Below are 22999 nucleotides of genomic sequence, written 5' to 3' on the forward strand. Positions count from 1 at the left end.
TCTCCTTTCATTACCCTTTCCGTAATGGAATTGTAGTTTTATTACCCTTTCTCTTGGGAATGGGTAGTTTTACTACCTTTCCCCTGGGCAAGGGTAGTTTTATTACACTTTTTCCATGGGAAGGGTAGTTTCATTATCCTTTCCCCAGGGGATTGGTAGTTTTTTATCCTTTCCCCAGCGAAATGGTAGTTTTTTACCTTTTACACAGCTGAAGGGTAGTTTTATTACCCTTTCCCCAGGGGAAGGGTAGCTTTATTCCCCTCCCCAGGGAAAGGGTATTTTTATTACCCTTTTTCCAATGGAATTGTAGTTTCATTACCCTTTTCCCAAGGGAGAGGTGGTTGTATTACCCTTTCCCCAGAGGAAAGGCTGTTTTATTATCCTTTCCCTAGGGTAATGGTAGTTTTATTGCCCTTTCCCTAGGGGATGGGTGGTTTTATTACACTTTCCCCAGAGGAAGGGTAGTTTTATTTCCCTTTCCGCAGAGGAAGGGTAGTTTTACAAAGCTTTCCCAAGGAGATGGGTAGTTTTACTACCTGCACAAAAATGGGGGGAATCCTAGAGTAGACGGAGCGGAGGTGAGTGATGTAATGAGTGATGTATGTGGACTTTTGCGCTGTGACGTCACTGGCGGAATTCCCTGTGGAGTTAGTGGACTGTATAAGCGGGGTTTGCTGCTTATTATTCCTCATACCAAGAGGAATAATAAGTTCAATAGGAGTAGAGGTAGCTCAAAGAGAAAGGGGGGAAATAAAAAGGCGGTAAGTGTTCGTTTTATATAAAAGAACAATGTTAAGGGTTTATTAAGGAAAGAGAGGAGATGGGTAGTGTGCGTGCTCACCTTGTCTGCGGTTGTTGAAGAAGTGAAGTAATGTAATTCTAAGACAAGGAGAGTGGCTTTAAGTACTAAATTTGACAGCTATTAATTCACAATCGTCTTATTCTATTACATCTTAGTACTAAGGGATTTCATATGATTTCTTATACTTATACAATTCAACATAATTCCCAATATAATTCAATTTGTTTTACGATAAGTACTTAACTACTAAAATACTTAAATTAAAGGACAAATTCAAATTTGTCCATGGCGCCGGCCTTGCGGTTACGCAAAATGTGTTGAAGATGCGCACAGTACGGTCGCCAAGGACTTGATGGCCTCTGACAAAACCAAGTAGTTTGGTTGAGGGGCTGCTTGGTGCTTTTTTGCAGAGGTGTGCTGTTGTTTTTTGGTGACCTTTGGCTTGGTTTTGCGCTGCTTTTGTTTGTTGTTGCGTTGTTGATTGTTGCGTTGGTGTGGATGGGGTCGAGCTGATTTCTGGCGAGCGGTATTGTTAGGCCTTGCTGATTTTCGTGATGGTGTTGTAGCTGGTTTAGACTTATATTTGGAGGAAGCAGCAGATTTTGCTTGTTGCTGTAGGGAGCGGGCAGGCTTGGTGGGAGTGTGGGACTTCTTTTGCTGCACAGTGAAGTTGTGCAGGTGCAGCATGGTGTGGTGTTGAAACCCACACTTTCTGCAAGTGCCTGATGATATGCACTCCTCCACCGTGTGGCTTCTCGCAAGGCAATTACGGCAATACTCGTGACGTCGTACAGCCACCCGTCTATCCTCCACTGTCATCAAAATAAATCTGGGGCAGTGCTTCAAAGCGTGCCTTTTCTGACACAGCAGGCATTTATAAAGCTCATGAGCAGGCATGTTTAATCTAAAAGTGAAGAGATATTAGTTAAATGCAGATACAGGGGTGAAATGGCAAATAAAAATGAGATGAGTTTTTGTGTTAATATTAGAGAGATACCAAAACATTTCACCCACACACTATTGGGGTTGGTCCAATAAGGGAAGGAGACACAATTTTACTATCGGTCGAGTAATGACTCCTGATGCAATCTTCACATCTGCAATTCGCGTGTTTTTGTCGGACCCCGCATGCGTCTTAACTACTCTCCCCAAGCGCCAGTCACTAGGCGGCAACAAATCGTCTATGACGACCACCAGATCGCCGATTTTCATATTTGGTGATGTGGTTCTCCATTTATAGCGTTTTTGAAGAGCTTTGAGGTAATCCTCCTTCCATCGTATGGCAAATTGGTGATGGATAGCCTTGAGTTTCAACCATCTATTTAGTAGGGAGACGTCCTGAGGAGTAGGCTCGGGAAATGCCATGATCGGCGAGCCCTTCAAGAAATGTCCGGGAGTCAACGCTGTGAGGTCGTTCGGATCCTCAGAGACAGCGGAAATTGGACGTGAGTTCAAGACACCCTCGATCCGGGCAAGCACGGTGGCAAACTGTTCGAAGGTGAACAAATGAGCCCCAGCTACTCTTCTAAAGTGGTGTTTGAAACTCTTGACAGCCGACTCCCAGAGTCCTCCCATATGAGGGGCGTGGGGTGGTATAAACTGCCATTCAAAGCCCTGTGTCGAATATCTTTCCGATATGTCGCTTGCTGATGTTTGGATGAAGCTTCTAAATTCCCGTAGCAGCTTGCGACTGGCACCAACGAAATTCCTACCATTATCCGAAACTACCTTCCGAGGTAGGCCTCGTCTCCCAAGAAAACGGGCAAAAGCGGCCTCAAATGCCGCCGTGGAAAGTTCCGAGCATGGTTCCAGATGTACGGCTTTCGTGGCGAAGCATACAAAGATGCTGACATAGCCCTTTAAGAGAGGGGAACGGCGTAGTGGAGAACTTTTAATATCAAAAGGTCCTGCAAAGTCTATGCCAGTGACGTGAAATGCCGGAGTTATCGTACATCTATCTTGAGGGAGCGGTGCCATTATCTGGGCGCAAGATCTTTTCTTGAAAATTATGCATGTCTTGCATTTATGGATGATACCTTTCACCCTTGGTCTTAGACGAGAAATGTAAAATTCTGTCTGGACCATACGACACATTAAAATACATTCTCCATGGGCCAGGAACGTGTGCAAGTGGAGCAAATACAACTGACAGAGACGAGAGTTACCAGGAAGTATAACTGGGAATTTCTCGTTATACGGTAGGGAAGAGGCGGCCAGCCGACCATTCACCCGTAGGACTTTGTTACGGTCCAGAAAAGGGTTCAATCATTGCAGTGGACTTTTGCAAGACAATTCCTCGGATCTACCAACGGTCTTGTACTCCTCTGGGTACCATCTAATTTGAGCCAGCATTATGAGACGATTTTTCGTGAAAGTTACTTCAGCTTGGGTGAGGATGGGGGAGGAATTCCTCGCGGTACCCCTATATCTACTCAGGCAGTTATGGTAAAAACGAAATACAAAAGAGATCACTCTCAAGGCACGGGTATAGGAGGAAAACCTTATCAAGATGTCAGAGTCCTCCATAGTTTCATGCATGACCTGAATATTCTGCCGCCTCCCTATTTCCGGAGAGACCAACGGATTTCGGTTGGGCCATTCTGATGGTGGGTTCGTTAGCCAAGTCGGGCCATTAAACCACAACGAATTGCCGATGAGATCCTGTGGCCGGCAGCCCCTCGTTCCGAGGTCAGCTGGATTGTCGTGAGTAGGGACATGTCGCCATGTCCCCCCGGGTAAGAGATCGTGTATCTTCGACGTTCGATTTGCCACGTATGTCTCCCAGGTCCATGGTGGCTTTGACAACCAACCAAGTACTATTGAAGAGTCCGTCCAAAGAGTTATGCCACTGATATTCAAATCAAAAGTACATAGTACGAAGTTGACGAGCTTAGCGAGCAGAAATGCACCATTGAGTTCCAATCGAGGCAGGCAGACGGGTTTTAGTGGTGCTACCTTGCTTTTCGCAACGAGCAAGTTAGAGAAGACAACATATTTAAGAGTCTGGCACCGGATATAAACGCATGCACACATTGCCGCTTGAGACGCGTCAGAGAATCCATGTATTTCAACTATATCGGAGGGATGGTACTGCAGCCATCTGGGAATAGAAATCGACCCGATGTGCTTCAAATCGGATACCAGAGCGTTCCACTTCAGCAAAGTCTCTGGGCTGAGTTCATCATCCCAATCAAGACCTTCGAGCCAAAGTTGTTGCATCAATATCTTCGATCTAATTACTACAGGAGCAACCCAACCTGCAGGATCAAATAATTGAGCCACGGCTGAAAGAACCTTGCGTTTACTAATGGGTTGGTCCGTCGGAATGGCGCCGAGAGTGTAACTGAAGGAATCAGTTAGCGCATTCCATTTGATGCCAAGTGTCTTGGTAGTGCTCGACTCGTCAAAGCGCAAGAACTCGGAGTCATATAGACTCTCTTGTGGGAGATGAGCAAGCAATTTGGGGTCATTTGCAGTCATTTTTACAAGAGGAAACCCTGCCTGCTTAAGGACTGAGCTTAAGTTCTCTTGTGCTCGAATAGTGTCCTCTATAGAGAAGCCTCCGGACAAAATGTCGTCGACATATGTCTCTTTTCTCAATGTTTCCGCGACATCGGGAAACTCCCTTTCAGAATCAGAGGCGAGTTGTAGGAGCGTGCGAATTGCTAAGAACGGCGCACAGTTCACGCCAAAGGTAACCGTTTTTAACTCAAAATCTTTTACCGGTCCCTTGGGATCTGGCCGGAAAAGTATACGCTGATAAGCTCTGTCGATCGGGTGTAGCCATATCTGCCTATACATCTTTTGAATGTCCCCGCAGAAAACATATCTATACTTTCGCCAATTGAGAAGTACTGATGTCAAGTCAGTCTGGAGCGTAGGTCCAGTATGGAGCACATCATTTAAAGACTGTCTAGATTTGCTCTTACGAGACGCGTTAAAGACGATTCTGACTTTAGTGGACTTATGCTCTGGACGGACGACTGCATGGTGGGGAAGATAGAACGAATTGTATTTTCCACCGGAGTTTATTTCTTGGGATGAGGTCTCTTCAGCATGACCGAGAGAGATGTACTCGTTCAAAACTGAATTATATTCGGTATTTAGCTCGGGATCATCAGAGAGCTTTGACTCCATTCGATTATATTGAGCCAGAGCGAGAAAACGAGATGAGCCAAGAGATAGGGAGTCGGAGAATTCAGCTTTGAAAGGCAGTCTCACGACGTATCTACCATCCGGGGATCTGGAGGTAGTTTTCGAGTAGAACTCCTCGCAAAACTGATCTTCCTCACACAGAGGGGGAGCCATGGGTACCTCTTCTTGCTCCCAGAATTTTCTCAGAAGTTCGCTTATTTTTACATCCTCGGATTCAACCACGTTCGTGGAAAATGAGAAAATTCTTTCAGTTTGCATTGGACCGCTCAACACCCAGCCAAAAACCGTATTGTATGCTGAGGTATCACCACATATATTCTTCCTGATTCCTTCAACACTTATGAATCGTTCAGAATCATTGCCCAATATCAGGTCGATTTGAGCTGATTTATTAAAGCTTGGATCGGCTAAGTCAAGCTCCTCCAACTCTGAGGGATTTGATATCTCGAATGAGACGGAAGGAAGCCATTTTGTCACTTTAGGCAAAACTATAGCCGAGACAGTAAAGCGGACGTCGTACTTCTCCGCAACAATGACGAGTTGGCATTCCTTTTCCGACGTCTGAGTTTGTTCGCCAATTCCAAAAATCTCAAAGTGCGCTTTAGTAGTGGGAAGTTGCAAGCGCTTCTGCATTCTTTGAGTAATGAATGTTCGTTGAGAACCAGGATCAATAAGGGCTCTTAGAGTAAACAGCTCCCCCTGATGTTCAATGCGAACCAGAGCTGTTCGTAGCAAAATCATTTCATTGTTGGCCGAGAAATTGGCCTGAACATGAGAGAGGCGTCTTGCCCCTGAAGTTGAGGGCGCTTCAATATGAGATGAAGCCTTTGGGCTTGGATCAGATGATTGGATCGGAACTTTGTTGTCGTTATGACTAGTATGAGGTACTTGATCCTCAGATTTTCCCTCAGGTTTGCCCTTAAGGTGAAGAAGGGTATAATGTGGCTTGTGACAAACGATGCAAGTGTTTGTACTTTTGCAATTTGTCTTGAGATGAGACGAGGATAAGCAATTAATGCATAATTTGTGCTTAAACGCAAAATCTATGCGTTGCTGTGCAGTATATTTCCGAAACTGGCCACAGCTTCTTATTGAGTGATCGGAACTGCATAGGGGGCAAGAAGAACTGAGCTTTTCTTGCGAGTGATAAGTTTGGATCTTACCACTGTTTTGAGATGGGAGCGAACTTCTAGTTTTTGTGGCCTTCATGCTTGAGAGACGTTCTACGATCTCGTATCGACTAATGAGAAACCCGTCTAGCTGGTTCCAAGTGGGAAGTTCACGGTGAGATGTGAGTGATTGTTCCCAGAGAGCCAGTGTCTCATCTGGCAACTTGGTCGATACCAAGTATAACAAGATTGGATCCCAGCTTTCCACATCGACGTCAAGAGTTCTTAGAGTGCAGAGACAATCATTAACTGTGGATTGAATCCTGTGAATTGCTTCACTATTCTCCACAGAGGCCGTTGGGATGTTGAAGAGGATTTTCAACTGATTATCTACTAAGACTCGCTTATTCTCATAGCGAGCTTTGAGGGCACTCCAAGCGAGCTCAAAATTCTCATCACAGAGAGTGTACCTCTTGACTATGGCACCGGCCGCACCCCTAGTCTTGTTTCGCAGATGATATAACTTTTGAGCTCGGGTCAATTTCGGATGGTTTGCGTAAACCGCCGTGAACATGTCACGGAATGACGGCCATTCTTCGTAACCTCCTTTAAATACCTCAGTATCACAGGGAGGGACCTTGATATAGCTAGTACCAATCTCTTGAGAAGGATGGTTAGCCGTAGATTGGGGAATATAAGCCGGAATAAGGCTGTGCCTCGCGTTCTGGCGAGCATTTCCACCCGAGATTCTCAGAATGTCGAGAATCTGGGATCTTGCCGTGTAATATGCCTCGGAACTGGCGTTGAAATTTATCCTTGCGTTCGCCCTAAAGTCCTTGGTATTGGTGTTACTTGGAGCTAGCATGAGACCTTCATAGGTAGCCTGAAGTTGTTGCCACCTATTCTCCAAATCTTCCAACTTCACCTCCAATAGCGAATCCGTTTGATCCTGAATGTCACTTTGCTCAAACTGAGTGCAAAAGTTGATCAAATGGTCGCAATCAAAGAGAAATTTGTCCTGACTTGGAGACGTTTTCACTGAGGAAGCGGAGCTTGTAAGATTATCAGATCCCGAAGGTAGGGATGCCAAATCTGAGGCCGCGTTTTCCAAGCTCATCTTAAATCGGTTTCGTACAATAGCGCGAGAGAAAAAAGGGATTGAGGAGAACAGCGCGGGGTTGGCTATATTTTCAGCGTAGTTCAAGAATTATTTGGTAGTGTTCCGGTCGAAATCTCTTTGTAGAGAGAGAGAGAGGGAGTGAGAAATGATTTGGATTTGCGGTGTGAGTAGGTGCAAGGGTAAGCTCCAATAAATCACCAAATCGTTACTTCAGCGTTCAAAAGACTTCTGAATTAGAACGGTAGCGGGATATGCAATAAATGCCGAAATATAACCTTATAATTCAGAATTATGCGGTTGTCTAAACATAGATGAGCTTAGACTTCAAGTGTGAGTATTCTAAACTCAAGATTTCATGGAAACCCCAAATAATTCTTTGCAATGTAAGCGGGAGTTTCAAATGTACGGGATGAGCATAATCATAACAGTGATAAGCGATATACCGATGAAAGACATTTGAAAACCAAGCCGAATTCCATTAAATCGGCGTCAAAAAACAAATCGTGTTAAACAAAATATTTAACTTGTAAAGCAAGTTCACTGAAGGCTGGAATGTTATAAGAATCTAAAATGCTTATCCTGTGCAATAGGGGTTAGTATCTGGGTGCAATTGGGCTTTTGTTAATATGTATACAAATATCTATTATACATTGACTTACAATTCCTTCAAATGAATTGAAGAGTAAAATCTGCATGAGTGCATTTTTCGCCATAAAAAACGGGGATATTCCTTCCTGTGTACGGTTTGGCTGATACGTTATTACCATATCATAAACCAGTACGCAAATCAGATGTTCTATACAAGTAAAAGTTACCGTGAACTTTGATTCATTGTCAGCTTCAGTTAGGAATACACACAGAGGAATCTATGCAAGGAAACACAATCCCACAAATAGGCACAAATCAACTAATCTGGCAACACCGTACCCGTGGTGTATGTCTTCTACTTGGTCAATGACCCAAAAGAAGTAAGCAAAACAGAAAATGGGAATGTTTACATACAAATAAATTTAATATGGAAATAACTCTGCACTAACACGGGAACGTAACTGTGATATTAGGTTTAGTTTCAATGGTAGAGTTTTAAATGAAACCCCAAGTGTAAGATATTTGACAAGAGCAAATGGCTTGAAAATATTGTTTAATGTAATGTCTTACCGTCCTAACACAACAATGAGATAGACCGAGAAGTGTGCAAAAATTTCAACTTATTCTAATTGGCGATATAAATAACAAGTGAAATATACAACACCCAGTATTTCCTCAAGTGCATACATCCAATTTAATAATTATTGTAATATTTCTTCCTTCTACCCTATATTAGGGTACCTTGCCTTTTGGTATACGTCACGAGTTCAATGACCACATAGACGGATTGATCTCGCCTTCGTTCTGTGGTTCAATTCGTTTGTAGGTATGTACGTTTTTGTTTTCGTTATTCTTTCTCTCAATAACAGCAGCTTTGGTTATGCCTTGGTCTATTTTTTTTTTTCTTCTTCTTTTGCCCTTGCTTTTTAGATTGGCAAATAGTAATAATGTAAATATAAATTGTGCAATACGGAGTATATATTTTTAAAAGCGGGAGAAGTGCAATACCAATATCTTCATCTACAATAAGTGCAATATGATTGGAAACGAAATTAAATATTGTAGGGTTCGTGGAGATTCCACTAATCCTAAGATTTGGGGGTTTTGGGGATTATTATATTTTATTTTAATTTTAGTTAATTATATTTTTATGTTATTAACTATATTTTTATAATTCCGAAAATATAACGCGCCAGACGTCTCCGTCCAAGAACGTTTTTATTTTCTATTGGAATTAATAAGTTTTTTTTTATAAGGAGGGTCGAAACAGACAAATGTCCAATTTCGTCCACTCTATATTTTTTATCTTGGGCTTTAAATAAAACACTCCGGTTTATTTTTAATTTGATGCTTTATTATTAGCTCCAACTCCAAGAATGACAATTTTTGGCTGGTGTGTCTTCTTAAATAAGCAATGACAAAAGATCATACAATTCGAAATAAACGATTACAAACAAGAATTGAGAGTTGTTGAGTGATAACTAAATAATCACAAAAACAATTATCATAAGCGAAAAGAGTTAGGCAAAATAATCACTCAATGTGTCTGCTTTTATTGGAGAGTAGTGAGGCTACTCTCTTTAATTTACATTTACGTTACATTGTAACTATGGTAATTATGCGAAAGCACAAAAATAAACAAAATACACTCAATAATGAGATCAAAGTAACAAAACGTAAACACTCAAAATAATTGGTTCTCTTCTAACATTTACTTTAAAGTTTAACTCATAGAAATAATAAAATTTATTTTTACACTCGAGAACAAAAGTTAGTTCAAGTAAAATAAAATGAGCTCTTTCAATAAAATAGGTCAACTAATATTTAAACGAATATGATTATTTAATAGATTTAAATGCTAAAAACGCATCCGCTACAGCCTCCCCCTCTGCCTCAGAAATCGGCTCTGATGATGTGGCAGCACTAAGTATCGGGTTGTTGATTTCTTTTTCTTAGAGACCTTCTCAGCGGCACCTCGGTAGTATTGGCTGATTCATCTTTGGCTTCTGGACTAACTGCCTTTGGCTCAAGATTTGCTTCTTCTGGCCTTGGTTTGGCGATGTTTAGTGGATTTGCTGTGTTTTGGTTGTTATTGGTATCAATGGTGTTGTGTTTTCTTGGTCTTCCTCTTTGTCGTAAGGGATAAACTGGCACCTCATTACGTCCATCATATAAAAATATATCCGATGCATGATATGTAGCAAGCGGAACGGTTGGGTTGTCTACTGATGCAACTGTGTATGTGCTTGACCCCTTTTTGTCGATGACCACATAGGGACCGTCACGCCGTGGCACAAATTTGGCTGCTAAACCCTTATTCTTGTTACTGAGAACATGTGTTGAGACCAGGACACGATCACCAACATCTATTTTCTTCTGTGGATTTCTCTTTGCATCAAAATATGTTTTATTTTTATCTTGCATGGTCTCCTCGTTCTCTTTGGCCCTTTCGAATGTATCTGCAAGTCTAAGCAGGTGGGGTGTAATTTGTGGTATAAAATTTTCTGAATTCACAATAGCACGGAGATCATGTTGTATTTCGATTGGGGTTCTAAGTTCCCTTCCAAATGTCAGATATGCCGGAGTATAATTTGTGGTAGCACATTTAGCCGTATTCATGGCGAATCTGATTGCTGGTAAATTTGTATCCCATAATGTGTGGTGTTGACCAACGTAAATAGATAACTGTACTTTTAAGTCCCTGTTTTTCCTTTCGACGGGGTTAGCCTCCGGGTGGTAGACAGGTGTAAAAGTTTGAGCGATTTTCAAGCAGTATGTCAGTTTTTGCATCACTGCCGATATAAATTGGGAACCATTGTCTGAATGAATCCTTCTTGGAATTCCGTACCTCAGGAATACCTCATTTCGTAGCATAATTGCGCAATTTTCAGCTGACGCTTCTCGTAGAGCAAATAATTCCGTCCAGCGGCTGCACAAATCTTCGACAATTAGTATCCACTGATTTCCTCTCTTTGTAACTGGCAGTGGCCCGAAGAGATCGACAGCAACGATTTCAAATCTCTGGTTACTGGATACGGTCTGAAGTAACCCATATGGTTTCATATTTGTGGCTTTATACCTCCTGCATTCCAGACATGATTTCACGTATTGGTGTATCTCCGACCTCATTTTTGGCCAATAATAGTGGGGAGTAATTCGACTTATAGTCCGTTCAATGCCGTAGTGACCTGCTGTAGGTTCATCGTGATGGTTATAGAGAATTATGTTTGGCATTGATTTTGGAACCACAAGCTGTCCGTTTTCGGAGTCCTCTTCCTGACAAAATCGAAACAGAACTCCATCCTGCATAATAAAACCTCTATTTATATAACGAATTACGTTTTCATTGTCCGTTTCGAACGATTCGATTATATCTTTAATCTCTTCATCTTCCAACTGTGCCTTTCTAATTTCGTCAGCCCCTTTCCTTGGAAAATCTATGCTTATGGAACAAATTTCACAATTATTTTCATCGTGGCTTTCTTTAGGACATGGAGGTCTCGATAGAGTATCGGCAACAGCATTTTTACGACCAGGGGTATACTCAAAATTTATGTTATACATTTGAAGATGCAACGCCCACCTGGCGAGCCGGCCAGTGGGACTTTTCAAGCTGAAAAGCCATTTCAAAGGTTGATGATCCGTCAGTATTTGTACTTCTGATCCTTCAATATACCCACGAAACTTCTGAATAGCCCAGACCACCGCCAAAGCTTCTCGTTCCGTGGTTGAGTAATTTCTTTCGGCTGGAAGTAACAATCGGCTGGCATATTCAATAGGATGTTCATCCTCCTTCTCCCCCTGGATCAACACAGCTCCCAAGGCATAGTTACTCGCATCGGTCATTATTTTAAATGGTTTAGCCTCATCTATTTGCTTTAGAATGGGAGGTGACACTAGCAGAGCTTTTAACTTTTCAAATGCTTTTTGTTCTTTTTCTGTCCACATCCATTTTGCATTTTTCTTTGTGAGATCGGAAAGTGGTTTTGACACATCTGCGAATCCTGGAATAAAACGTCTATACCACGAACAAGTTTGTAGAAATGATATGACTTGTTTTGGATTCTTTGGCTTTGGACGATTCCTTATAGCTTGAGTTTTTTCGGGGTCAACCTTAAGTCCTTCTGTCGTTAATATGTGGCCAAGATATTTCACCTTCGGGAGACAAAAGTGGCATTTCTCCCGATTCAAATGAAACCCAAAAGCTTTAAGTCTTTGAAAGGTTTGTCTTAAATCCATTATATGACATTGTAGGCTGCTGGAACATATAATAATGTCATCAAGATAAGCGAGAATGGTAATATTCGGTAGCCCTGTACGAAATTTGTCTATCAGGCGTTGGAATGTCGCTGGCGCGTTCTTCAGACCGAACGGCATTCTATTAAAGACGTAAATTCCAAAAGGCGTGGTGAATGCGGTCTTTATTTTATCTCTTTCTGCAATTTTTATTTGCCAGTATCCGGATCTGAGATCGAGCGTGGACATGAAAGGGGTTGTTTTTGCGGTTTGCAGAAGGTCATCCATTCTTGGAAGTGGATACGTGTCGGTTGTCGTTATGGCATTCAGACGACGGTAGTCTACGCAGAGCCTAATTTTGTTGTCTTTCTTTGGGATTAGAACAACCGGAAATGCCCATGGGGACTCCATTTCTGCTATTATGTTTTTCCTCAACATTTCTTCAAGCTCTTGTTTCAACAAAATCTTCATTTTTGGAGATATACGATATGGCGCAGTGGAAATAGGAGTGTGACTGCCCGTGTTTATATAGTGTTCTACCTGGGCTATGGGAACATCTATGTCTTCAAATATTTGGCTTTCTTCTTTAAGGAGATTTTCAATGGATTCTTTTTCAGACTCATTTAGACGAATGGCCTCATTAGATCGCAAACGAAATTCGATCGCATTTAACTCAATGGGTTCAAAGATTTCCTTCCAATAGTCTTCCATGGTTTGCCTTTTCAAAGGAGGGAATATGTCTGAAGATTTCTCAGAGTTTACTTCCAGAGACAAACAATCTGCGAATAATTTGTTGGTATATCCAGGACTATAGTCATTATTTTTAGAATTTGAGCTCTCAAAATTTCGGAAAAACTCTTTGACATCATCTCTATACTTTTTCTCTGAATCTTCAACCATAATATTATTTATTGGAGCAGCTTCTTGCATTTTGAAGAGGAAAAATTTGCTCGGTTCATCTTTAAAATACCATGCTCTTTGCGCAAGGTCCAGAACTATACCGCATTCTTCGAGGAAATCTATACCCAAAAGAGTCCTGTTTCCCTTTGCTTTAGGAAGGCATATAAAATTAATTTGTTTGAACCTTTTTCCTATTATTATGCTTGCTGTTGTGGAATATACTACTTCGTTACGAACAATTCCATCAGCGAGGACAATTTGTGCACAGACTTTTTTGAATGGCAACCCTTTTTCTTTCAATTTTTCGAATAAAATATGCCCTGCAACACTTGTTCTTGCCGCTGTGTCAAAATATGCTTCTCCATCCAAAGCATTTATATTAACTTCTACCACTGGGACGTTTCGTCCTGCTACGTTTGCGCTTAGGGAGTTAAAATCCAATTTACTGGTACTGGTGCCTGGTTTTTCCTTATTGCAAAAAGGACAATTTGACCTATAATAGCCAGAGGCACCGCACCCATAGCAATTAAGCTTTGTTTCTGGCGGTTTTACATTGCCATGTTTATCGGCTTCTATCTTCTTGTAGCAATTCTCAACCGTGTGGTTTTTCTTACGGCAATATGAACATTTGACCTGTTTCTTGTAAGGATCTTCATCGTCAAATTTTCGGTCTTTTCTGACCTGACTACTTTCGCTGAGTAACATTTCAACCTCACGGGCTTTTGCTAGGAGTTCTTGGAATGATGAAACATTGATTCGGCTTATTCTTTCCCTGATTTGCATACTAAGTTGTGCGAATATCATGTCTATCATAATCTTTTCAGGCAATTTCTCAGACAATTGGGCAAACAATGACCTTTTACGGCATACAAATGCGTCCGTAGACTCAAAATTTCGTTGCTTTTCCCGAAAGATCTCGCTATATAAACGCCAATCTGGCTTTGGCGGAGCAAATGCTTTTTTCAAAAGATCGATTGCGTCTTGGAAAGTCCTAGCTTCGTCTTTTACACCCTGCCACCATGTGGAAGCGTAACCCTCGAGAAGTAACGGAAGGCTATTAAGTGCATGGACATCAGCAATGCTCTCCGATTCCTTATACACCAATATAGTGGCTATAAAGTCTTCGACTTTGGAAGAATTTCTGTCTCCACTAAAACGAGATGAACATGTGCTAAACGTACTGGTTTTTGGTCTTTCCCTGACAGCTAAGCCACCCAAGAGATTTCTAAACATTTCCTCTGTAACATTGAAAAACACCGGGGACGCTGAGGATCTTGCAGGAGTTGTAGCTTCATTTTGGGGAGGAACGTTATTAGTATTTTTACCACTTCTATTCGGATCTTTATTCTGTTGGGGAACAGCATTTTGCACTACACCTGACCCACTAGGTACTTCACCATCCATTACGACACCGCGCTGAACAGGTGGTGTATTTCTAGGGCTTCGTCGCATATCCCAAAACTTTTATAAATCACACAGACTTGGCAACCCTCTTTCTGAGTTTTTATCAGCAACTTCCCTCAGCAATTTCGCAAAACAACAACCAAATGATACCTGTACCAACGTACCCAACAACAACAACAAATCACTAGCAGCAGAATTTCAGGTTTTGCCGACGGCAAAATGAAATTTTTGACTTTTTTTCGAAAATTTTGATTTCGCCAAAAAAATTTAATTTTCGTGATTTTATTAATTATTCATTGTGGATTTTTTTTTTTTTTTTTTTTTTTTTTTTTTGTTGGGCGCCACTTGTAGGGTTCGTGGAGATTCCACTAATCCTAAGATTTGGGGGTTTTGGGGATTATTATATTTTATTTTAATTTTAGTTAATTATATTTTTATGTTATTAACTATATTTTTATAATTCCGAAAATATAACGCGCCAGACGTCTCCGTCCAAGAACGTTTTTATTTTCTATTGGAATTAATAAGTTTTTTTTTATAAGGAGGGTCGAAACAGACAAATGTCCAATTTCGTCCACTCTATATTTTTTATCTTGGGCTTTAAATAAAACACTCCGGTTTATTTTTAATTTGATGCTTTATTATTAGCTCCAACTCCAAGAATGACAATTTTTGGCTGGTGTGTCTTCTTAAATAAGCAATGACAAAAGATCATACAATTCGAAATAAACGATTACAAACAAGAATTGAGAGTTGTTGAGTGATAACTAAATAATCACAAAAACAATTATCATAAGCGAAAAGAGTTAGGCAAAATAATCACTCAATGTGTCTGCTTTTATTGGAGAGTAGTGAGGCTACTCTCTTTAATTTACATTTACGTTACATTGTAACTATGGTAATTATGCGAAAGCACAAAAATAAACAAAATACACTCAATAATGAGATCAAAGTAACAAAACGTAAACACTCAAAATAATTGGTTCTCTTCTAACATTTACTTTAAAGTTTAACTCATAGAAATAATAAAATTTATTTTTACACTCGAGAACAAAAGTTAGTTCAAGTAAAATAAAATGAGCTCTTTCAATAAAATAGGTCAACTAATATTTAAACGAATATGATTATTTAATAGATTTAAATGCTAAAAACGCATCCGCTACAATATTCGTTTTTATACTAGTGATACGAGATGATAATATAAGCACAGTGCTGAGATTGTAAATAAAACCAATACAAAATTCACTGGAATTGTGAAAATGATTAAAACCTGAGAGCCGTTACAGCATGGATAAACTACAGATTGGGAGATGTGCAATAATAGATTTATTCTAAAACAAAGCGGGAGCAGTGCAATACAAAGCCACAGTGCCTTTATTTACCAATTGTGCAATTTAGGCTTTTGGAAAATTCCCTTGGCCGCCAATCATAAATCGACTCATTAACGCAAAATCAGTGATGGTAAATATTAAGTCTTCTGTCGGAAATTTACTGACTTTGTGGTAAAAGATTATAACACGAGATTAGTTATCGAATTCTGCATACAAAACACCCAATGGGGCAATAATTTTCAACTAATGTTGTTGGGACAAGTGAAATTTTCTACCAAGCAAAGGAATAATAGGTATGTTCGTGTAGAATATATGGCTGCAGTGCAATGTTTAACCATTAAGTGCAGTAAATTAAAAGTTTCAATATCGGACGATAATTTCTAGTTGGTGCAATTTATCTCGTGGGTTGCGCAATGTTTTGAAGGCCGGGTCCATAAATAATATATTAATATTGAATAAAACTATGTGCAATAATTTTCAAGTCTAATGAACCCTATGTATGTTGTCAAAATGTGTGCACTGAACAAACCGTATATCTTTGCCATGAACATACTTTATATTTCTCTAATGAGTTTGGCCCAGTGTACTATTTTCGATAATATGTACAAAAAAATTTGCATTCCAGTATCGAACGAGCAATAAATTTAGGGAATTGTGCAATGTATTGGACGCAGATGCAATAACTCAATTTGTAATTCTATAGCGAATACAAACTTTGTACAATATCATCCCTCCTTTAATAAAACATGAAAGCCTTTATTAAAATAAGCATATTTTAAACGCCACAATAAAAAAAGGGAATAGAGCAATATCTTAATGTCTTCTTCTTGAGTTTCTTCCTTTCTTATAGTTTTCCATTCGTATCTGCTTTTGTTTTGATCTTTCCTCTGATGACTTTAAGTAATACCGTGGTTTGTGTGTGTATACCTAGGTCTTCCTTTATCTTTGTTAACATCTGCTATGCGGATGGGAGATTATAACATTGAATGCATAAAGGTAATGAGCGGGAGCAACAATAACGAAAAGTGGATATAAGGGAATGTAGTGCAATAATAACTGGTTAGTCAGTAACAGTGCTATCTTCTTTAATAGGTTTAGTTTTAGCGCAATAATTTCTCAATTAAAGTCGCAAAATGCAAAATTTAAAAGCTTCACCCAAAACAACTCAATATTCCACTATCTGTGTGAGAATCAGTCGGGAACTGTGCAATTATGACAAATTATCGCTGTGATATGGGGAAAGTGCAATAATTTTAATTTCTTGTTTGTTTTATTCTGTCCTTAGTATTTAGTTAGTTTAGTTTTATTTTGAAAATATTAAAATCGGAAAATACCTTGTAGTGCGGCAATTTTAAAACCCTTTTTGAAATACTTTTCTTTGACTTGGTTTTATGCTTTTATTTTTTTTTTTTAATTTCTTTGAGTGGGTTTTGTGTTGTTTTCGTATTTGCTTTGCTTTTCTTGATACACAGCCCTTTTCTTCGTTTGCCTTTTTTATAACTTTCAAAGTATTTCGTGACAATTCTTTTTACTTCAAGTTTTAATTTTCTTATTTCTTCTATGGCACATTTATTATTCAAAATTAATTCTTTTTTGATTTCTATTCGTTTTCTTTAAATACTTCGTTTCCTTTTTTTTTGAGTTTTCAAGATTTCTGCTCACTTTTCAATTGCACTCTTCAAGTTCTGTTCCCCACGAATTAAAATTCAAACTAAGCTCTTCCTATTCTTCTGTGCTCGATTTCGTTATGACACTTGCTCACGATATTCCGCAAGTCTTTCTTCTTCCTTTTTCTGTCTCTCGAAATGAGATTAGTAAATGAGTGAGATGAGTAAATCCTATTTCTCTCTTTCTTACACCGCGAGAAAAGGTTGTTGAACTTATGTATATGACGACTGATCCATATATCGCAAGTTGCTCTTTCCTTTTACCTTCGATGGCAATATATAAATGTAAATTACGGGATTTGACCGTTATCAAGCACCTCTCGGAAAAAAATTCTTCTTTTCGCCTATAGGGTTTTTATTGCATCTCAACACGATTTTTCCAGCATAGAAACTTTTCTCAATGTCTAGCACACTCGGACAGACAACTAGACACTTCTTGTACTTGCACTCTTTTTTCTTTTCGTTTCGCACAATTTCATATAGACATTAACAAAGAAAGGCTTTAACATACATTCATACACACTTTCTTGCAGGCTTTAAGAGATGAATTTATGCAATTTTTCAAATTTTAACAATATTTTATTTAAGCTGCGTTTAACAAAAATTTTAGTTTTAAGATGTTTCACGCAATATTCCAACATGAATTTTTCAGCAATTAAACATCCTCAAATTTTGTCACTTTTGTATGTATGTATGTAGTACGTAGCTTTGTCTTTTATATTTTTAAACACAAACCGTCTCACTTACCGACAATTATGTTGGGCAATGTGCGTAGATGGGTTTTATCTCAGCTGATGGTCGTCTCAGTGAACGGCTAACGATGGACCATGCACAATGTAGAGGTAGCTCAAAGAGAAAGGGGGGAAATAAAAAGGCGGTAAGTGTTCGTTTTATATAAAAGAACAATGTTAAGGGTTTATTAAGGAAAGAGAGGAGATGGGTAGTGTGCGTGCTCACCTTGTTTGCGGTTGTTGAAGAAGTGAAGTAATGTAATTCTAAGACAAGGAGAGTGGCTTTAAGTACTAAATTTGACAGCTATTAATTCACAATCGTCTTATTCTATTACATCTTAGTACTAAGGGATTTCATATGATTTCTTATACTTATACAATTCAACATAATTCCCAATATAATTCAATTTGTTTTACGATAAGTACTTAACTACTAAAATACTTAAATTAAAGGACAAATTCAAATTTGTCCACTACCCTTTCCCAAGGAGATGGGTAGTTTTACTACCCTTTCCCCAGGGGAAGGATAGATCAAACCATCTCCCTCTCCCCAGGAGAAGGGTAGTTTTTTACCCTTTCCACAGGGGAAGGGTAATTTTTATCCTTTCCCCAGTTGAAGGGTAGTTTTATTACCCTTTCCCAAGGGGAAAGGTAGTTTTATTACACTTTTCCCAAGGGAAGGTTAGTTTTATTATCCTTTCCCTAGGAGAACGATAGTTTTATTACACTTTCTCCAGGGGAGGGGTAGTTTTATTAAACTTTCTTCAGGATGATCGTAGTTTTATTACTCTCTCCCTAGGGGAAGGGTAGTTTTATTAACCTTTCTCCAGGGGAAGGGTAGTTTTATTAACCTTTCTCTAGGGGAAGGGCCGTTTTATTATCCTTTTCCCGAGAGAAGGGAAAGGTAAGTTTTTCACCTTTTCCCCAGCTGAAGGATAGTTTTCATCCCCTCCCCAGGACAAGGGTAGTTTTCATCCCCTCCCAAGGACAAGGGTATTTTTATTACCCTTTCCCCAATGGAGTTGTAGTTTCATTACCCTTTTCCTAGGGGAGGGGTGGCTGTATTACCCTTTCCCTAGAGGAAAGGCTGTTTTATTACCCTTTCCCTGGGGTAATGGTAGTTTTATTACCCTTTCCCCAGGGGATGGATGGTTTTATTACACTTTCCCCAGGGGAAGGTTAGTTTTATTTCCCTATCCCCAGAGGAAGGGTAGTTTTACTACGCTTTCCCAAGGAGATGGGTAGTTTTACTACCCTTTCCCCAGGGGAAGTGTAGATCAAACCATCTGTAGTTTTTTACCCTGTCCCCAGGGGAAGGGTAATTTTTATCCTTTCCTCAGTTTAGTACACTTTTCCCAAGGGAAGATTAGTTTTATTATCCTTTCCCCAGGAGAAGGGTAGTTTTATTACACTTTCTCGAGGGGAGGGGTAGAACGATAGTCGTATTGCCCTTTCCCCAGGTGAACGGTAGTTTTATTACTACCTACCATGCTATTGCTGAGACATGCTATCTGCAAGAATCTTTGTCTGAGGATGTTTCTTTGACGTTACAACGAAAATTGTTCACTTTCTTGCGGTACGGTTTTCTTGCATTTGGAACAAAAATTACCTTTGCTTTTCACCATCTCACCCATTTCATTTGCTAAGAGGTTTTACCGCACGTGTGCTGTGATGCTGTGCATTGTCATAAATCCTCTTTGAGAAACAGAATTTCTTAATAACTTGCATTTCAACGAAAACTTTAACAGAAAAGCTGCAAGCTTTCAGGAGCCATGTACTTTTAATTTGCACTCTTCCCAAGGATTAAGAAAGCTTTTAATTGCTATAAAAATTTAGCACAGCCATTAAGTAAAAACAAAACTCTACAAAAGTTTGAAGTGTCATCTGGTGTTGATTTAGCTAAAGAAAGTGCAAAATGTAATTTAGGATTCTGTTACAAAGTACTAATGTTAGTGGTTTTTATCCACTTCTTTTATGATAACAGTTGTACTAGAATTTATAGCAGATATGATATGATAGACATTTAGAACTAAAGCGTCAGTTTTGTAATTCAAACACATGATTGGAGCACTAGATATGATTGAACTTTCTCTTACAAGAGGATATTTTGCAATGTCACTATCATCGATGTGGTGAGTATTACAGAATATTTTTAATATTCATTTCTCATCATTGAACCTCAATATTTCTTAGTATCGAAAATCTTGCTACATATTTTGAAAGAAATACCATTTTATATCATAATTTTATTTTATTCAAATCAATAAATAAATTAACAATAATTATAACAAAAATGTACACTACTATATCTAAATAACTATTAATACAACAAATCTATTAACAATATCATAAAATGCTTCAACAAAAATGTAAGAAAGAAAGAAGAACAAAGTTTTTTAACACATTCATAGATGAAGAAAATCATCGAATTCTTATCTTAAAACTAAATTTTTCTGTATAAAGTGTGGAGGCTATTGTAGCGCATAGGATGTCCGCACATATGTTTGCGTTGATCATATATACGTTCATTACATTTGCTCTTAAGTTCCATTCATTGTTTGTTATACCCACCATTATAGGATGGGTGATATACTAATCCATTCATTCCGCTTGTAACATCTCGAAATATGGATCTGGTATCCTATGAAGTATATACAGTGGCACAGAAAAGTCTACATACATATTCGTAAATGGCAGCTCGCAAACTGATAGTTACGTAATGAGGATATGATGTAACTCAATATATTTTATCTAATTATAATACAGGTGACCATGGTGAATAATTTTACCATCATACGATATTTGTAGAAAAAACTTTTTCGTATACAGAATTCGTTTTGGAAAACGTTTCTTTCGGGTGGGATATGTAGAATTTTCTGTGCCACTGTATATTCTTCGCGACATTTGAAATCGCAATTGCGTTCGAACAAATGAAGATATCGGCTTGAAATTTTGCGCAGATACTTTTAAATGATTCAATTCACATTGGTCTATAAACTGATTAGCTTTCATATAAACCGATCTCCCGATTAGTGTTCTACGGCCCCTAGAAGCTCCAATATCTGATTTGCCAGAAATTTGGTAAAGGTCACGGTTTAGCATGTTTCCCTATGACCGCGAACGCCTGGATTTAAATCCCGTCGTGAACATCAGAGAACATTTTTTAAGCGGTGGTTAAACCCGACATTTGTAACATATCCAGTCATATAAAAACTTCTCCGTAATATTCTCTATATTTCCTACAATACAGGCAGGCTATATAGTTTTTCAAACACTGATGTTGAAGAGGAAATAATAAATCGAAGAAAATCTAGCGGATATTGTAACATATACCAACTCTACTGTTGAAGACATGGGTGGCTCTGATATAGGTTTTACTGAATAAGATTGCGGTCGTGGACATCATAGCAGTCTTGACATAATTACCAGGTAGTGTACCGTAAACTGATGAGTAAATTTTTTCTCGCAAAGTGCACTGTCTTTCAACGAGTTTTGGTTGTGTGTATAACCATAACACACACAAACAACGAAAAATGGCGCGAACTAGTTACATACACAAAATCAGAGTTGCCCTTATCGCCGATTTTGACAGATAGTACACTCAATATTTTGTTGCTGGGCAACTGCCACTACCTCTAAATGAATATATCTAGAAGAAAGACATCATAGCAGCGAAGATGAAAGACGCCTGGGTCAGCAGCTTCGAAAGGATGGAAAAGCCTATACATTTATAGCTTAATCATTAGGACGGTCTGAAAACTTCGTAACAAATGCCTTTAAACCAAAAAAAAAATGGAAATGTTGTGTCATCCCGAACGGTCCGACGAAGATTGGTGTCTGCAAAACTATCAGGTAGAATAGCTCGGAAAGCAAACTTGCAGAAGAGTTCAAACAAAGTGTTGGCTCATGAAACATAGTGCGGACCGGAGTAAAAAAGTGGCGAAATATCCTTGGACCGACGAAGTATAAGTCAATATGTTTAGTAATAATGGAGAAAGGATTGTTCGTCGTCCAAAAGGAAAATAATTCCAGATTTACCAAAAAAAAGGGTTAAACTTGAAGATCGTCTCGACGTTCTGAGTGGAGCCATGTCCTCTGTCCGTCCGTCTGTCGAAATCACGATAGCGGTTGAACGCGTAAAGCTAGCCGCTTGAATTTTTTTACAAATTCTTCGTATAAGTGTAGGTTGGTTCGGACTTTAAATGAGTCAAATAGATCCACGTTTTGATATAGCTGCCATATAAACCGATCTTGGGTCTTGGCTTCTTAAGTTTATAGAGGACGCAATTCTTATTCGGTATGACCTTGGTATGACTTCCAACAATTGTGCCAAGTGTGGTTCAAATCGGTTCCTAACTTGATATACCTGCCATATAAACCGATCTCCGAATTTTACTTCTTGAATCTCTAGAGGGAGCAATTATTATCAATTTCGGCTGAAATTTTGATTATCAGATTTGACTGAAATTTTGCAGGCATCGTTTTGGTATGACTTGCAAGAACTTTGGGTTTTCGACTTCCTGGTTTGAGGACCTGAAAAGCCTATTTGTAACTCTCATAACGTTTGAGACTGAAGAATCCGACCTTGACATATTAATCATGACAAAAATTTTCGCAATTTTTAGCCGATTGATCTAAAATAAGAGCCTCTACAAAAATTTCAAAAAATCACAAAATCAGAGTTTTTCGAGAACTGTTCACTACACTTGAACATTACAAAAGATATCCCGCACACAAATTAAGGAGTTTTCTAGGGTTTTTTCGTGCACTTTGCAGCAAATAGAGTTTGAAAATCGGATCATAAATAAGAGCTGGAAAAATATCGATGGCACTATCGATATTTTATTTTTTGTCTGAATATCGATGGATATTTTTTCTATCGTTCCTATCGAAAAAGTTAAATTTTTGTCAAATTGAACAAAAAATAAGCGGCCCGACACTGAATGTATCCTATAA

The 22999-nt window shown here is 39.0% G+C and overlaps 3 protein-coding genes across 4 annotated transcripts; all 3 read right to left on the bottom strand.

Moving 5' to 3' along the window:
- Positions 1–587: 587 nt before the first annotated feature.
- LOC131996824 (uncharacterized) lies at positions 588–17241 on the bottom strand. Of its 2 annotated transcripts, none has more exons than XR_009398024.1 (2): positions 842–1826; positions 588–640 (listed from the first exon to the last, which is right to left on the bottom strand). XR_009398024.1 is itself a non-coding variant. In XM_059366851.1 (2 exons), the coding sequence occupies exon 2, from the start codon at positions 1697–1699 to the stop codon at positions 1106–1108; it is 594 nt and encodes a 197-aa protein (XP_059222834.1). In that variant the 5' UTR covers positions 1700–1706; positions 16980–17241; the 3' UTR covers positions 803–1105. The 2 variants fall into 2 exon arrangements, 1 of the variants encoding a protein (XP_059222834.1); XM_059366851.1 differs by lacking the exon at positions 588–640 and adding an exon at positions 16980–17241 and having other exon boundaries at positions 803–1706.
- LOC131996897 (uncharacterized) lies at positions 1820–2779 on the bottom strand. Its single transcript, XM_059367091.1, has one exon. The coding sequence runs from the start codon at positions 2777–2779 to the stop codon at positions 1820–1822; it is 960 nt and encodes a 319-aa protein (XP_059223074.1).
- LOC131996898 (uncharacterized) lies at positions 3693–7183 on the bottom strand. The gene is made up of 2 exons (XM_059367092.1): positions 3824–7183; positions 3693–3761 (listed from the first exon to the last, which is right to left on the bottom strand). The coding sequence occupies exons 1-2, from the start codon at positions 7181–7183 to the stop codon at positions 3693–3695; spliced, it is 3429 nt and encodes a 1142-aa protein (XP_059223075.1).
- Positions 17242–22999: the final 5758 nt, after the last annotated feature.

Source organism: Stomoxys calcitrans, chromosome 4 (genome assembly GCF_963082655.1).
Source record: "Stomoxys calcitrans chromosome 4, idStoCalc2.1, whole genome shotgun sequence".
Lineage (NCBI taxonomy): Eukaryota > Metazoa > Arthropoda > Insecta > Diptera > Muscidae > Stomoxys > Stomoxys calcitrans.